General features: G+C 47.8%; 1 protein-coding gene across 1 annotated transcript; it reads right to left on the bottom strand.

Annotated features, from left to right (window-relative positions):
* Positions 1-780: 780 nt before the first annotated feature.
* Positions 781-10,031, bottom strand: DMRTB1 (DMRT like family B with proline rich C-terminal 1). Its single transcript, XM_036027488.1, has 5 exons — positions 8,391-10,031; positions 7,533-7,555; positions 6,657-6,905; positions 3,180-3,402; positions 781-1,758 (listed from the first exon to the last, which is right to left on the bottom strand). The coding sequence occupies exons 1-5, from the start codon at positions 9,256-9,258 to the stop codon at positions 1,694-1,696; spliced, it is 1,428 nt and encodes a 475-aa protein (XP_035883381.1). The 5' UTR covers positions 9,259-10,031; the 3' UTR covers positions 781-1,693.
* Positions 10,032-16,985: the final 6,954 nt, after the last annotated feature.

Raw genomic sequence — 16,985 nt, 5'->3', positions numbered from 1 at the left:
GTACTGCTTGTCAGTGATCCTCCTGCTACCTGTGCTGGGAGGGTGTGTGGGCACCCCTGCCCACAGGCAAGACAGGAAGCAGGCCAGCCTGCCCTCCTGGGGCGTCTTTCCCTGGACAGAGAACAGGACACTGGCCCTGGCCCTGGCATGCTTCAGTCCGGGTCCCCACCCTGTCCCGTACCGCGAGTGCCTATCTGGGCCTAACTGGCTCTTGCACTCTAAGAGGCAGCGGGGCCCCAACTGCTCAGGCTGTCTCCCACCATCCCCACAACCCCTCTTCCTCTGTCCACGTTGCTGTCCCAATGCCACCAGACAGTGTGTTTCTCCTGCTACAGCTCACTTTCCACAGGGGCTGAGCTGGTGACTGCCAGGCTCCAAATCTAAGACAGAAGTGGACTCTTCACCTACGGACATGCTTAGTGGTTTTAGAGGAACTGAGGGAGAGAAACATCAATCATTTGCCTTTTGCATGAGCCCTGACTGGTAATCAAACTGCGACCTTTTAGTTTCTGGGACAAAGGTCCAACCCAGCCACACCGGCCAGGGCAGATGTAGGGGAAGGTTTATATAAATGAGCAAATAAAAGTAGGGGAAGAGCCCCAAGGTCCTAAAACCATGTCTGTCTGCTGGAGCCTTGAAAAGACCCGGGAAAAGGAAATGAAAACACATTGTCACATTTTGTGTGTCTGCATTGGATTTCCTGAAGAAGCTTCCATTTCTTAACAGTAGTTCCGGTGTCTCCCGATACCCAAAGGCAGGGATGGGGAGGACGAAGTGAGCACACACTGGACGCAGGCGGCAGGCCCCCAACCTCTCCACCCGACACTGCCTTCCACAAGGGTTTAGACAGAATACGCCTTCCACAGGGATTTCCATGCTCATTTTATTTCAACAGTCAACCTGTCCCCAGAGAAGAAATTGCTGATGTCGTAGGCACTTTGGAAGCACCATTCCATTCTCTGAGAACAGCATAAGTGCTTATAAACGGCCCACTTTTTTAAGTTGGCAAGCACTATAAAAACACTAAATAATAAAACTGTAATAGATTTTTTAAAAACTACAAATGAAGCCTATAAGTGGCTTAAACTTTATGGAGGGGAGGAGAAGCGGCCCCAGTGGTCACAATGCTTACTGGCAGGGCCCCATGGAGAAGGGGCAAGGGGCAGTGGCTAGGTCAGCCACAGGGGGGCAGAGCAGCGAAGGAGGACATTCCAGAACCTGCTGTCAGTGCCCTGGTCCTGGCTGCTCGCACCACCCCCCTGGACGCTCCGGAAGCCTGGTGTTCGTGCTGCCCCCGGCTGGGGACAGGCCAAGGCAGAAGGCCGAAATGCATGGCGCCTCCTGTCGGGGGCGGGCCTGAGGAAATCAAAGGACGCCTCCAAGGGGGAGTCTCATCAAGGGCAGCATAGCCCAGAGATGGTTAAATTCATTCCTAAACGTGAGTTCCCACCAGCCCCCCTTCTCGCAGCCCTGGTCCTCCCCCGGGAACTTCCTCCTCCCTTCTCCTGTACAAGCTCACATCTCAGGATTTAGAGAAACTTAGAAACCACCCTCATTCCTCCTATCTTGAAGTGGGAATTAACTCTATCTTATGTCTATCACTACTCTCCCTCCCTGCACAGCACTGAACACGACAAGAACACCTCGGCAGCCACACCCCCACTGCCCCGCTCTGCAGGCCCAGGGCCCGGGCCTAGTCGGACTGCTCCTGAGACGCAGGCTGGCCGGGCTCACGTGGCGCCTCTGCATCCTGGTCATCTGCAAAGAACAAACAAGAGGGACTGGACTTAGAAGTAGGAAAATTACCTATTTTCAGGCCCTAAGAAGAATTAATTTGCCTTTAATTTGCCAGGTGTGAGGAGACTGGAAGTCTAGTCCCCACGTGATACAGGCTCAAGTTCAAACTCCAGTCCTGCCTGTCACAGGCTGGGCGGCACGGCACAAGCTGCCTCGAAGCTCTGACCCCAGCTCCTCCCCTTGCCGAACGAGAGGACCCCTGCCTGGCAACATCAGGCTGGCACGGGGGCCAGGTACAACGGTCAGTGAGAACCAACTCTCCACTAGTGTCTCCATCACTGCAGGTTCTGTAACCCTCAGAACAGCCTCACGAGGTAGGGGGTGCTCTCGGCCCACTTTTGCAGATACTGATGCTGAGGCCCCACGGAGTGAACTAACTTGCCCAAGGTCACAGGGCTGGTAAGTGCGGGAGCCTGGCTGGCCAGCACCAAGGCCAGCGTGCGTCCTTCAGGCCACCGCTCCAGCTCACAGATCCGGGCAGCTTACACACAGCGCTCATGCAGCGGGCCTCAGTGTCCCATTCCCTGAAACGGGAATGGTGTCGGCAGACGGACCCAGCTCAGGAACTCTTTCTGACAGTCACTGGGAGGGCTGTGCCGAGTTTGCCAACCCTCTCCAAATCATTTCTTTTCCTGAGAGGTGTCAGGAGAGGATTGAAAGAGATTTAAAAAAAAATCCTTTAACATAAAAGTAACGCAACCCAGAGATGGTTGAATTCATTCTGCAAAGGGCCCTTAAAAGAAAACCCAAAGCACTTTCACATTCAGAATTTCAGTTGACCTTCACAGTCAGCCAATGAAGGGGCTCACTTTCCGGAAGACTGAGGCCCAGAGAAGGGTTGTGACTGGCGAACCTCGCCCCACGCACCGGAGGCAGCGCTGCGCAGGCCGCGTCTCCAGCTCCGGGGCAGATTCCCTCTCCAGAGTGGCCGGGGAGAGGACCGCCCCCCACCAGACCGGAAAGGGCTCCTGCCACTGCTCCAGGCCACGCACTTGCTGCTTCCCTGCCACAGAGGCCTGGCACCTCTCTTCTGAACACACCACACTCACGCCTGCCTCCACACCCCTGCCCACGGCCCCGAAGAGCCATTTCTGGATAAGGCACTGCAGCCAGACATAGAATCCTGTTGAAATCTGAGCCATGCCATTTACATCTCTGAGAACCGCTCAGGGTTCTGTTGGCTTCCTCAGCTGAGAGGGACACCCCCTCCCTTTGCCTATGCATGGAATTTAAGGGGGTGTTAAGGAAAGAGCTTGTCCCAGGCCAGGCACATTTTAATTGTTCTCCATCTCCCTCTCTCCACATCTACTTCAGGTTAGCCACCTTGCTCCAAAAAGGCCTCCCGGCTCCCCCCCCACACTAGAAGGCTGGTCCTCACTCACCAGCGGTCTCCTGGTCTGTATCAGAATGCATGGGCAGTGAGAAGGATGCTGGTGGTGGCGGCGGCGGCAGCGGCGGCAGGAAGTGGATCGCAGAGAGGAAGCCTGGTGGGAGGAACTGGGGCTGCGGCGACAGCGGTGGTGGTGGTGGCAGCAGGGTGGGCGGCGGCAGCAGGGTGGGCGGTGTGGGGTAGCTTGGCTGGAAGTCTTCCCCTGGCTCCGATACCTGCGCGGCACACTCAGCAGAGAAGCCAGACAGGGAGACGGTTAGCCAGATGGGCTGATTGGACATGTCCCATCTCCCAAATGGGGCGCTCCCCATGGGCTAGATTCACCTGTGCGGCCCAAACACCTGGACAGGAGGCACTTGAAACTGGGTGTTCAGCAGACACCCACCTAACGACGGAAGGCAAGAAGGTGTGCAAGCACATCTCACCTTGGCCTGAGGAAGAGCCACCCAGTGGCCGGGACTGAGCCTGCCGCCCGTGCTTAGACCTATTACCTCGTTCCATCCTGACGACCCACGGAGGGCGGCTCTCTCCCCACCCCCACTGTAATGGCGAAAACCAGCATCCGTGGAATGAAGCTACGGTCTCTGGGCCTCAGGGCTGGCGAGTGACTGAGGCAGGACTGGACCCCAAGTCTGCGTGACCCTGCTGCTCTGGGCAAGGGTCAGGTGCATCCCCAACCTCTTGTGGAGACCCCACCTTCTGGCACACGTAATGCCTTGTCGTTAACAGTCAGGGAGTCTTCAGGTGCCCTATTCTAATAGGACAGAACACCTGGGTGTATGTAGTGCAGCTATTACTGAGTCGGGGAAGCTGGGTGACCTCAGGAAAGTGGCTTCAGCCATCAAGTGTTCTGTGCTTCTGTTCCTTCTTCAGAAGATGGCAGCTAGCCCCAGGCCACTGGACCCCAGGGCCGGAAGGAAGGGATCTGGAGGGGCAGTGACTGTGCAGCTCAAAGTCTAACTGAGAAAGACATGAGTATACTAAAAAATAACAAGGAATTTCAGGTGTAGTTCCTATTATTTATTCTCCATCCAGATACTTCAGAACAGCACTTCACAAACTGTGTTCCGGAGAATTCTGGTGTCCTACGAGGTATTTTTTAAGTGCTTTTCAGTGTTCTTTGTCCAGGGAGTTGGAGAAACCCCACACACTGCCCACACAACGGTGAGTCACACATGAGAACATTAAAGCCTGGAGGCCATCTGCAAAAATCTCCTTAGATTAATCCAGCATTTCCTAACTTAATGTGCCCACAAAGAAGGAAAGAAAGCCTACTTTTAAGTACCTACTATACGCCAGACCCTGTGCCAGGCACCCTATTTAATCTGTCGATGGCCCTGTGAGATGGGTACTCTCACCCCCCGCTGACAGACGGAGAACCTGAGTGAGGGCCGCAGAAGTAGGTGACTTCCCCAGGCCACACAGCCTGTGAAAAGGAGGACTGGACACCAGGTCTGTCCAACTCCAGGTCTGTGATCTTTTGTGGGGAGAGAACAGGGGGAGCGAGGCAGCGGCAGGTGGGACAGACACAGGAAGAGAAGGCAGACGACATCCCTGGGGAGTGTGCGGGTGCTGGGCAGGGGGAGTGGGACAAGGATGAAAGCCATTCACAGGCTCTTGGTCTGAAACAGCTTTACAAATAAACGCTGGATCTTCTACACAGACGTGAAGTGGGTGGGAGGGGGATCATCAGTGCTTTAATTCCAAGCTACTCAGCCAAGTTTCCCCTGGATGGCAGCTCCTGCCTGGGGCCTGTGGTGGCAGTGCAGGCCCACACAAACCAGCTGAGATCACACTCTTTAACAATGGCCGTCTGGCGGGCTGTCAATCAGAGCCCTGCTCTGGACGCCAGGCTCCAGGCTTCTGTGTGAGCAGACGGTGGGTGCGCGCTCCACTTGGCCACGACCCCTCTCTTTGTGTGGAGGCTAGAGACGCCACACTGCCTCTCGGGCTGCAAGGGGGTGGCTAGTACCCACAGATTTCAGGTGGGGCAGGGTGGTGGTGAGAGTCTTATTTACTCTACCTCTGCCTGAGAGACAGGCTTAGGGTAGCAGAAAGCAGCCAGATCCAGAGTAGGGCAGCCCGGGTGCATGTCCTGTTTCCATTATGGACCTGCTGATCATTTGGATCCCAGTCCCGCACCAACCAGCTCTGGGACCTCAGAGAGATACAGAACTTCTCCAAGCCTTCTTCCTCTCCTCTACAATGCAATAACAACACGTGCCTTGAAGGCTCAAATAAGGGTCAGTAGATGCCCTAGAAATTATTAAGAACAGTGGTTTTCAGATTTTCCCTACTTGAATCAATGGAAAGTGATGCACACATAGAACTTTACAATGTCTGAACAGAGAGAAGGGGCCCACCGAGGCTGAGGCAGGAGTGGGGTCCAGCGCCCCACACACCTGACCTGCCCGGGCAGAGCTAGGGCTCCGTCGAACTAGCTCCACATGCTGTGGCAAGTGACCCTCACTACGTAAACGTCGAGGTTTCACCTTTTTGCTTTATCGCTTTCCACATTAAACCAAACAAGCCTGCTCTCTCTTCCCTCTTCCCTACCCTCCACTTGAGGGAACATCTCTCTAACACTCAAGGTTAGGCTTTTCGCTCTGAGGGAAGGATAAAGGCCATGGTGGTCTACATTTCCTTGACCGTGAGCTGCACTGGAGCCAGCCTCCTCTCCGGGTCCAGCCTCACGGGCCCAAAGTCAGGACTAGCCCCCCAGGCCTTTCACTGCCCTGCCTGCAGTCCTGGTAGCTCCCAGGGAGATGGCTTTAAACTGTCCTGGTCCGGAAGTAGCTGGTAACTAAAGCCACAAAACCCGGTCACCCCGACTTGTATCTCATACAGCAGGGACGGCCTGCCTTACACGCCAATACTCAAAACTCCAGGCCTGCAGAGCACACCGGTTTTTAACTGACCGCTGATCTTATGAAAGGACTGAACATCATTCCTTTTTTCAACACGTGTTTCCCAAGGTGACAGGTGTTTGGAGAAAAGGTTTCCACAGTTTTCACGAGTAACCTTAAATGGCACTTCCTCCTGAAAGAACTCTGCAGTCTCAAGCGGGCCATACCTTTGAGTGGGGGACCTGTGTCTGCTCCTGCCTCTGCCCTGAACGGATGGCTCCAGGAAAGTGGCATTTCCCTTCCGGTGCCTGGCAACACAAATGGCCCTGCGAGCGCCAGCACTCCACCAGCCTGAACGGGTGGTCACTCAGTCAGTGTTCCCCAGCTCATTTGAGATGCATCTGAGCTCCCAGAGCTTTCTAGTCTACAACTCTAAAAGGCAAATGCCACAGCCCAGGCTGACCTGAGTACACATGACTGGACCTGGACTTATGTACACAGGTGCACTTCCAGAGGTGCACACTGGACAAGAAAGCCCACTGGCATCCTGAAATTGAGCACATATACGTGCAAGAGCAAATGGGACGAGGAGGAACCCGGAAAGGAGTCAGAGTGGCACTCACCGAGCCTCCTCCGTGGTAGGGGCTGTAGGACACGTGCCGGAAGCCCTGCTGCAGAGGGATCCCCAAGCCTGGGGACACATCCTGGTAGCCCAGCGGGAATGGGTGATAGGGGTACATGCTGGAGCAGCTGGGATACAGCTTGGACGGATCTCTCTCCAGGTACTCAGACCCCACCACAGAATCTGAGTGGATGTTCAAAGAGAGCCCTACGAAGGCAAGCAATGAGGGCAGCATGAAAAACACAAAGAGCTGGGGAAAAGAGCATCACATTACTATCCAAAGACAGGTACAGTAAACACTCAGATCCATTTACAAAGAACTCCCACATCCATTATGCTTTTGACCCTCCCCACTTTTTAAACCTTTCGGCCACATCCCGTGGCTTGAAAAAATCCTGGGCACGGACACAAAGCCCACTCGGGCTGACTCCTGCTTCCACTCCAGCCTCCTCCAGTGCGATAAACTAGCAGTTTCTTCTTTCGCGTCCACCTCAAGGCCTCTGCAGATGCTGTTCCCTCATCTTGGAAGGCGTTCTTCCCTAAACCCACTTGGCCTCCTCAGTACTCAACTTCTCCCCTTCCTTAGGACTGCAGCTAGACCATTAACGGTTAGAGAGCTCTACACAACGAGTTGTGTGATTCTCTGATCGGCGCAACTCCTCACACACGGAGAAGATCCCTGAGAGCAAGGGATTGGACTTCAATCCCCATCGCCAGTTCATCACTATTGTCTGGCACCTAGTTACGCGCTCAGTCCCCCACGCTGAGTGAAGGAACAAAGAGGGCATCGGTGGGTGGAAAGGTATCCTTCCACAGGACTGCTGTTCTCTGGGGACCAGGTTTTCCTAGTATATCCCAGAAGACAGAAACGGCCTACAGGGTGCACGCGGGCCAATCCCCCTAACGCACAGGCGGAAGGCGCTCACCGGAGGTGGCGGAGTCCGTGGCGCATCCCCGGACTCAGACGTGTGCGCCTCCCGTCGCCCCTCCCAGGAAAAATCAACAGGGATCTGAATTAAAAACCAGCCATTTTCCTAAAAGCCTCAAATCTACATGTGACTTGAAGTTGCACTTTAATACTGAAAGCATAATATACATAGGGTCAACGTAATTTATGCACATGGTGGGCAGGAAAAAGTAGATAGCATCTCAATGAACCAACTTTCTCCTCCTGCATGGAGCAAAAAAAAGGTGTCCCATTCCCACCCACCCACACCCAGGGACAGGTGGGGGAGGGTATGAACCTGGGTGCACATGCACCCTGGGCCCTGGCTTGGATAAGAGGAGGGGCCTCCAGAATGCAGAAAGGGACGGAAGGGTGGCCAGGCACAGGAAGTCCTACAGGAGGAGGGGCAGGGTGGGGGAAAGCTCCTACCCAAGAAATGAGTGGGAAAAGGTGCTCAGGCAGACTGAAGGAAGGTAGAGTTGAAGAGAAGCCTTCTAGAAAGAGCGGTCAGCTCTCGGAAAAGGTGGAGGAATGCGCAGGCGCAGTGATCATTGTGCTGGCCCACCCACAGAGATGGCCTGGGGGGAGGTGCCTCCAGCCCAAGAAAAGGGCGGGAAGAGGTGCGCAAGCGCAGTAGGGCCAATGTCTCCTCAAGAAGGCCCGGCTAAGGGGACTGGAGGCCATTTTATCCTTGCAAGACAGAAAGACAAGCGTTATAGTTAAGTATTGAAAACTGTCTGCACCACCCACTGCTATCTCTCGTACCTTTTTTGCAAAAAACCACTCAACCCAAATCCGTATTCAGAGAAAGTTTTCTTAAAGCAAGTTTACTTCGGAAAGCATTTTCCCCACCCCCTCCCCAAAGTCCCATCCGGGGACGCCAACATGGGGTTCGGGGAGGCTGCAGCCTGGAGAGGAACCAATGGCAGAGGAAGGCTGCATGGAGCCTGGGAGTCTTACCAAAGGCGAATGACGAGCCGGGAATGGGCCGCAGTGGTCTACGTGTTTCCATGTGGCCAGAACCTCCCGTGCTGGTGGCCTCCGCCCCGACCTGGGGCCCCACGAAACCCGGAATGGCCACAGCAGCTTGCTCGCCTGCACCGGTGTGGCCGCCGCCGGCCAGAACTGGCTGGAAGGCGCTGGGGCCAGGGCTTGGGCCGTGCGGTGGTCTCTCCTGCAAGTAGGTGGCCGCGCGGTCCTCAGGGCCCGGCTCCAGGTCTCCAGAACTGGCCGGCGGAGGAAGCGGGCGGAGGCTGGACGCTGGGGCCACAGCTTCGGCCCGGGAGGCTAGCTCCTGATCCTCGTCGGAGGCCTGCTTCCTGAGCATTTTCTGTGCGGCCATGATCTTCTGGCGTTCAGTGATAAGGTAGCACTTGTCACAAGTGCACTGCTTCCAGCGACAGTTGCCCGCATGGCCCTTGACTGCCACCAGGAAGCCATGGTTCCGGCACCGCGAGCATTTAGGGGTGCGCAGCATCTTGTCGGCCAGCTTGGCAAGGTCTGCCTTCATGAAAACAACCGCCACCTCTAGAAGCTGCGGAGCAAGTGAAGCGGGAAGAGCAGAGCCCCAGAAGTCCCTGGTGCTGGGGACATTGGATACACTTGTAACAAAGTTGTTCTCCATACATCCCAGGAACTGCAGCGAGACCCCTTGCATTTTCTCAACTTTGGGAGGGGGGATGGTGCAAAATTTGGAGTTTCTGTGCCTTGATTAATCAGATGCAAGGGGTTGGGTTGAATAAATTCTATGTGGAACGCTGTTGCATGTATGTCATCTGGGTTATCTGAAGTTGTAGGCATTTAATTTTCTGAAATTTCTATTCTTATTACCCCAGAAACAAAGTATTTTGTAACTTCAAAAGAGGCGGAGTAATGTTCAACGGTCCACAGATTTAAAACTCCAGAGGAATGTAGCTCTCAGTAAACCCATTCCAGTAGAAAAGCTTTCTAAGATAAAAACCGTGCTTCTCCTACCAAAAGCTGCTGCTGAATTTCATTTCTCGCCCCTGCGGAGAAGCAGCCGTTCACGGTGATGCTTCCAGAATATTCTCGAGAGCTCTGAGCAGTGTGATAGTGGCTCATGGTTGTGTCCTTATAGTAGTTCCCATATAAGACTGTTTCTGGAAGATGGCATGTTGCTGTTTGTGATGCCTTCCAAAGTAAAGCATGCTTAAAATGCTTTAAAGTAAAATAGACCTAGGATATTTTAGCATGAGTTTGACTCATTGCTTAACTTTGCCACCAATTTAGTTATACCTGTAAAGCAACCTGAATCTTGGGACGCCTGAAAAGCTGGCATGAATTTCATAGTTTCCCAAGGCAACTAAATTATTTCATTTCCTTGTGTGATCGAAATTTGTGACACCCCGAGGTCTTTTTTTTTAAGTCCCTAAAAAGAAAAAAGAAAAAAAAATGGGCCATTCACACCTAAGTTGAAAGCTTATAATAATAGAATCAATCATGTTTAAGAAGGTAGTCAGGGTTACCATTTGACTACAACGTACACTTTAAATTGCCCTTTCTCTGAAACTCTGCCAGTAGAATGTTCTGTAGAAGCTAAGGCCCAGCCAGTGTCCTTCTTGATTATCCTGTGCCTCTGAACTACACAGTGCAGCTGGTTGCAGCTGGTTGCAGCTGAACTGTGTATTTCTCACCAGCTGCCTGAGAATAGGAAATGTTTGCCATTCTGAGGCTGATTTGATACTGAAAGGCTGAATAGGGGGTTGTAAAGCCTTTTTTTCTGTTTGAAAGAAATACATTCATATCTTATTAAAAGGGTAAGAGTATAAACTTCTGTATTATGTGGCCTTTCAGGAATTTCACTGGTAATTTTACATCCATTTGAAGAGATCTAGGTTTGTCTCTGATAAAAGGACGGGCAAGTTCTTTTCTGACTCCACCCAACTCAAAATAATTTTTTACTGACTGTCATTTGAAAACAGTACTTAAAAATCATAGCTTCAGTACTACGGTTAAAAATCTAGGGCATAAGCTTCATTGTTTCATGATACTGCAAATTTAAGGTCACTTTCTGCTTTATCGAATTTAAAACTTTGACATTAGATGACATCAAATGATAAGGCCTAAAAAAAAGAAAACCACTCTCGTTTACATTTCATGTTTGACCACCTAAATTCTCTTCATTTTCCTATTAATGATTTAAAAGAAAATCCTGTTCAAAGCCAACTCTTTGAATTAACATATTTCAGCCGTATTAACTACAAAATGTTTTTACATTTACTTCATAGCTTTAGGGGCAAAATATATCCAAGGTGATGTGAATTTGCATAGTGCTTTAGAATATTAATAAACAACCATATATCTTTCTAATCAGTAGTCACATTGTACAATGTAGAAACCCCAAGGTTTATACAGTATGTAAATCTAAGAGAAAGAAAAAGGCTGGTTTATTTCTCTTCCCCACTAAAGTCTCAATTTATATAGGTAAATTCCAACAGAGCTTTATTTATTTCACTCTTGGAAATTCAGTCAAATTGATAGTTTTGTTTTATTTAGTTTGAGGACTGATTACTTCTTAGGCTGCTGCTTTTTAAAAAATGTATACGTTTCTTTAAATTGTTCCTTAAAAAGATGGTAACAGATGGTAAGGACATCAAAGTGAAAAACTGGAAGTCAAAAGGATGGGACCAGTAAGTACACAACATCCCCTTTCTTCCCTACACCTAAACATTGGGAAATTTATGTTCCAGTCAGTCTGCATAGTCATAAGCAATGGTTTGTAAAATAACAAGTTATAGTTGCTGGGGAATCACCAGTTTGACTAATTCACAGTAAAGGGGCTGGCTGGTGGCCATGTCTGACTCCCAGCTTCAGTAATGGACCCCTTTCCCTTGGAGTCCCAAGTTTCTTACCTTGAATAATGCCTCTACTCTTTGGTTAATGTGGTTGCTATTGGTACTGTTTAATTCATATTCATTTTAAAGGGCCCTGTATTATGCAATGCATGGTGTATCATTTATAATCATTAAATGTTGTATGCACTGTGAGTTTTCCTTAATGGTGGCACCCAAGAGTAAGGAAGGTCTTTTTTGCCAATAGCATCTTTCCCCCAGCAGCAGATAACCCAGATCATCTGCTCTCTTTCCCTTCTTCAGGCTTTCTCAAGTGAGCAACGAAAACTTTACTGAAGATTTTGGAAGGGGTGGAGGGGAGGATTTACAAGACACATCCTAGGGCAAATGCTTTAAAAAGCCTGCCTCAGCATTTCTGTTTTCTCAGGATCGGACTCTGCTGGGCCACACCCACTGGAGAGAAAGTAGTCTGTTGTCCCTCTTCTCCCCCAGCCCCACCCAGTCCCCAGCCTCTAGCTTTTCCTCCCTAGGATTTTGTAAGTATATTTTATTGATTATGCTGTTACAGTTGTCCCAATTTTTTTCTCCCCTTTATTCCCCTCCTCCCTGCACTGCCCCCCACCCCTTAGTTCATGTCCATGGGTTGTACATATAAGTTCTTTGGCTTCTCCACTTCCTATACTATTCTTAACCTCCCCCTATTTTGTGCCTGCCATTCATGCTTTTTGTTCCCTGTACCTTTTCCCCCATTCTCTCTGCTGATAACCTTCCGTGTGATCTCCATTTCTATTATTGTGTTCCTGTTCTAGTTATTTGCTTAATTTTTGTTTTTTAGGTTCAGTTGTTGATAGTTGTGAGTTTATTGTCATTTTACTGTTCACAGTTTTCGATCTTCTATTTCTTAGATAAGCCCCTTTAACATTTCATATAATAAGGGCTTGGTGATGATGAACTCCTTTAATTTGACCTTATCTGAGGAGCACTTTATCTGCCCATCCATTCTAAATGACAGCTTTGCTGGATAGAGTCATCTTGGATGTAGGTCCTGCCTCTCCTGACTTAGAATACTTCTTCCTAGCCCCTTCTTGCTTGCAAGCTTTCTTTTGAAAAATCAGCTGACAGCCTTATGGGAACTCCTTTGTAGGTAACTGTCTCCTTTTCTCTTGCTGCTTTTAAGATTCTCTCCTTATCTTTAATTTTAGCTAATGTAATTATGATGTGCCTTGGTGTGTTCCTCCTTGGGTCCAACTTCTTTGGGACTCTCTGGACTTCTTGGAAGTCTATTTTCCTTCACCAGATTGGTAAGTTCTTCTTCATTATTTGTTCAAATAAGTTTTCAATTTCTTGCTATTCCTGTTCTTCTGGCACCCCCATGATTCAGATATTGGAATGCTTAAAGTTCTCCCATAGGTTCCTAAGCCTCTCCTTATTTTTTTGAATTCTTGTTTCTTCATTCTGTTCTGGTTGGATATGTATTTCTTCCTTTTGTTCCAAATCATTGATTTGAGTCCCAGTTTCCTTCCCTTCACTGTTCATCCCCTGTATATTTTGCTTTATTTCACTTTATGTAGCCTTTATTTCTTCCCCCATTTCGTGACCGAGCTCAGTCAATTCTGTGATCAACCTGTTACCAGTGTTTTAAACTCTGGATCAGATAGGTTGTCTGTCTCCTGGTCACTTAGTTATTTTTCTGGAGTTTTGATCTGTTCTTTCACTTGGGCCATATTTCTTTGTTTCAGCGCACCAGCCTGGGACTTTTCTTTAACTCCTTGGTTGTTGGATCTCCATGCAAATGATTTTCTGGCAGTTCTGATTGTTCTTTGTTTTTAAATTGGTTGTTATCCTTCTTTTGGTTGTGAGAGGAAGTGGAGCGTTTCTGCCTAGGCCTCCATCTTGGCCAGAACTCTCTTTCCTATATTTTTGAGAGCTCTGTAACAGCTGTGACTCTCTTATTTTCCTTTATGTCTAGCACAAAATAGACATTCAGTAAATATTTGTTGAATGTATAAATGAATCTTGCCTCCCTCTCCTGCCAATGTCAAAGTTATAATTGGCACTGTAAATCAACTTGGCTGCAGCAACTCTCCCGAAACGTTACACAAACAGAAAGCCCAGAGTGCATAGGACCACTCTCCTGACAAGCAGAATTTTGGAATCAACTTCGGCCCCTTGAACTCCCCCCATCCCTAATGGTTTAATAATAGTAATAGTAATAGTAATAGTAATAGTAATAGCTAGCACTGAGTATGTATATGTGACAGTAATTCTTAAGTTATCTGTGTGCATTAATTCATAAATTCTTCACAACAGTCCTCTAAGGTAGGTACTATTATTTTCACCCACGTTTTATACGTGAAGAAACTGAGGCCTAGAGAAGTCAAGTAACTTGTCCAAAGTTTTACAGCCTTTAAATGGCAGAACCATGATTCAAAACCAGGAAATCTATCCTCAAAGTCCATGTTCTTAACCACGTATCTGCTAACTCAATATTTCTTTTGAACAAACACAGTGCTGTCCCCAAGAAAACTTTGGTGATGAGTAGAAATGTTTGCCTTCTTACATACCCCATTACAGTTGGGGTGAAAGGGGGTAAAGTTGGTAGGAGCCTGGGGAAATTTCCTAGGATGCCCTGCTTAATTGTTTTCCTCCACCCACAGCCGGTGTTTATCACCAACTATGGGCTAAACATAAGGGACACAGAGCTAAATGCAAAAACAGGATTCTTACCTTTAGTCATACATACTAGCTGGCAAACCACACAGTGAACAATTCCAAATGAAAGGGGAATGGCGGGGGCGGAGAGGGCAGGATACTATGGGCATCCATATGAGGATCTAACTTTCATCACAAAATCAAGGAATCCTTCTTTGAAGGGCTGCTTTCTAAGCTGAGGTCTAACGGACGAATAGGAATCAGCCAGGTACAGGAGCAGGAAGGCTGTGTTCCTAACAGAGGGAACAGCATACTTGAAGGCTTGCAGTGTGGCTACAAAACAGTAAGGTCAGGAGACTGAGGAGAGAGGAGATACAGAGGTTAAGCAGTAGCCAGGTCTTAGATGGAATCCTCAGGGGTAAATATGGGTGTTGCTATCAAAGACTAAGGAGAGAAAATGACATGACAAAGAGCCAGGCCAAACTAAAATCCATATGCCGAATCATCTAGTCCCTGCCCTTGGCTTTTCTTTCGGAAAGTAGAACAATAAGTAACTAGGACTTGCATAGGTATTTCAGGATTAAAATGGAGTTGAGTAAGGTTTTCTTTGGGGTGGATGGTTCAGGTTGGGCGCACATTCAAGGCAGTCATGGCCCTGAACTAGCACAGTGCTAGGCAGGGTTGTTCCTTCCAACCCTGGAGCCCTGCTGACTGATCCATATGAATCTCCTAGGAATCTTAAAGAGGCTAGGCAGCGATGGAAGACAAAGGAGTGAGAGGAAAGAAGAGTGAGATGAAATCAAACAGAATGCAGCTGAAGAGGGTATACATTATTAAAAGGGAATAATGGCTTGAATCTCTCTGTCCTTTGTTAAAATGCAAATTTGATTTAACACAACATGTGTAAACTTAATGCCAATATATGCAGGGCACTGTTCCTTAGTAAAATTAGAGTCAAAAAGAACAAAGGAGCAAAGAAAATTAAATTTAATCTCTCTTTTTCTACGTATGTTCCTGGTCTAGTTTCTTAGACACTAAATTCCCATTTATTGAGAGAGAGAGAGAGAGAGAGCAAGCTACCCCAGAATTTTCCCCTAAATTCTGCTTTTATGAAAATGGCAAGCAGATATCAGGAATTTATTTCAAAAGCCCTTTTCATTTTATGTCAGAGTCAGTAAAACTTCAGTCCATGTTATAACTATAAACAGATGGCAAGAAAAACTGCCCTAGAGACAGGCAAACTGGGTGAGAGCCTGATCACTACTTATTAGCTGTGTTACTTCAGCTGAATCACTTAAATTCTTTGGGTCTTAGTAGCAGTCGCAGTAGCAAAACTATTTGTACAAGGTACTGCAAGTCCCAGTGTCCCACATTTATCCCATTTAATATTAACATTTCATGAATGCTTACAGCTTTGCAGGCATGGTCTCATTAAACCACAGAACAACATCTATAAGGGAGGTCATTTTATTGTGGTTATTTGACAAAAGATAAAACTGAAACTTAGAGAAGTTAAGAAATTTCCTACCCAAGGTGCACAGGAAGAGGCAGAAACATGTATGAATGGGTCCCAGTCTGTATTCTTAACCACTGTGCTACATTGCCACCATTTAGTTATTTCATTTAACTGCGAAACAAGATCTTTGATTCTTGCAGGAGTAATGAGAGAATGCATTTAGAATGCTGGGCACAGTGTCCAGTATCTGGTACATGGTTAGCATGCATTACATTGTACCAAGGAGAAGGAAAGGGAAAGGCAATGGGAAATGAAGAGGAGAAGGTAGTGTCTCTGACTTACCCAAGCCCACCTCCAACAAGATCTGATTAGGCTGCATAACCTTTCTGGGGACAGTCAGGTTCTCCAAGCAGATTAAACCCTAAACTGTCCAACACCATAACTGTTACCCCCATGTGGCTATTGACCACTTGAAGTGAGGCAAATTCAAATTAAGATGTAACATACACACCAGATTCCGAAGACATAGTGTGAAAAAAAGTGTAAAATATCATCAATAATTTTATACAGATTATATATTGAAGTAATATTTTGGATATATTTAGTTAAATAACTATTTTTTAGATTTTATTTATTTATTTTTAGAGAGGGAAGGGAGGGAGAAAGAGAGAGAGAGAAACATCAATGTGCAATTGCTGGGGTCTGTGGCCTGCAACCCAGGCATGTGCCCTGACTGGGAATCAAACCTGCGACACTTTGGTTCGCAGCCCGCGCTCAATCCACTGAGCTACGCCAGCCAGGGCTAAATAACATTATTTTTAATGTGGGTTTTTCATTACTTTTTTAATGTGGCTACCAGAAAACTTTAAATTACATCTATGTTTTTCATTTCTTTTGGACAGCACTGAATCAGACAGCAGTCTGCTCAGCCCTCCTTCCGCTTCCAGAGACCAGGTTTCAACGGCAGCCCCAATTCAGGCCATCACATCATTGCCTGGGAAATACACCACATGGGTTCTCAGGTCCTTTCCTCATGTTAGTTAGATTACCTTCACTGACTTGAATGTACTCTGCTATTTAGGGCCTTTTTAATGAAATCAAACTGTTTCAAGCTTTAGAATTGGAAATATTTATCTGACTACTAGATTAGGTTAGCTAGAAGAGTCTAATAAAACTCAGTTTGCATTTTGAATCTTCAAATGCATTGATGTTATTGATGTTTTTATAGGAATAATTTCATATTTATCTTATTAGTTAAATTACCAGTAAAATGCTGTATAAACTATAAAAAAGGAGAAGTATGTCATTATATACTAAGGTTACACCATTCCTATAATACATAATCCATCAGATTCTCCTAAGATCCCAGCTAGAGGGCATGGGTTGATTATTTACATGGTGCTTGATAAATGTAGTCCTTTGGATATTTAATATTTTAAGAACTCTAGAAATTTAATGTTGCTT

Source organism: Phyllostomus discolor, chromosome 5, assembly GCF_004126475.2.
Source record: "Phyllostomus discolor isolate MPI-MPIP mPhyDis1 chromosome 5, mPhyDis1.pri.v3, whole genome shotgun sequence".
NCBI classification, from domain to species: domain Eukaryota; kingdom Metazoa; phylum Chordata; class Mammalia; order Chiroptera; family Phyllostomidae; genus Phyllostomus; species Phyllostomus discolor.
This window is presented reverse-complemented; position numbering and strand designations above follow the sequence as displayed.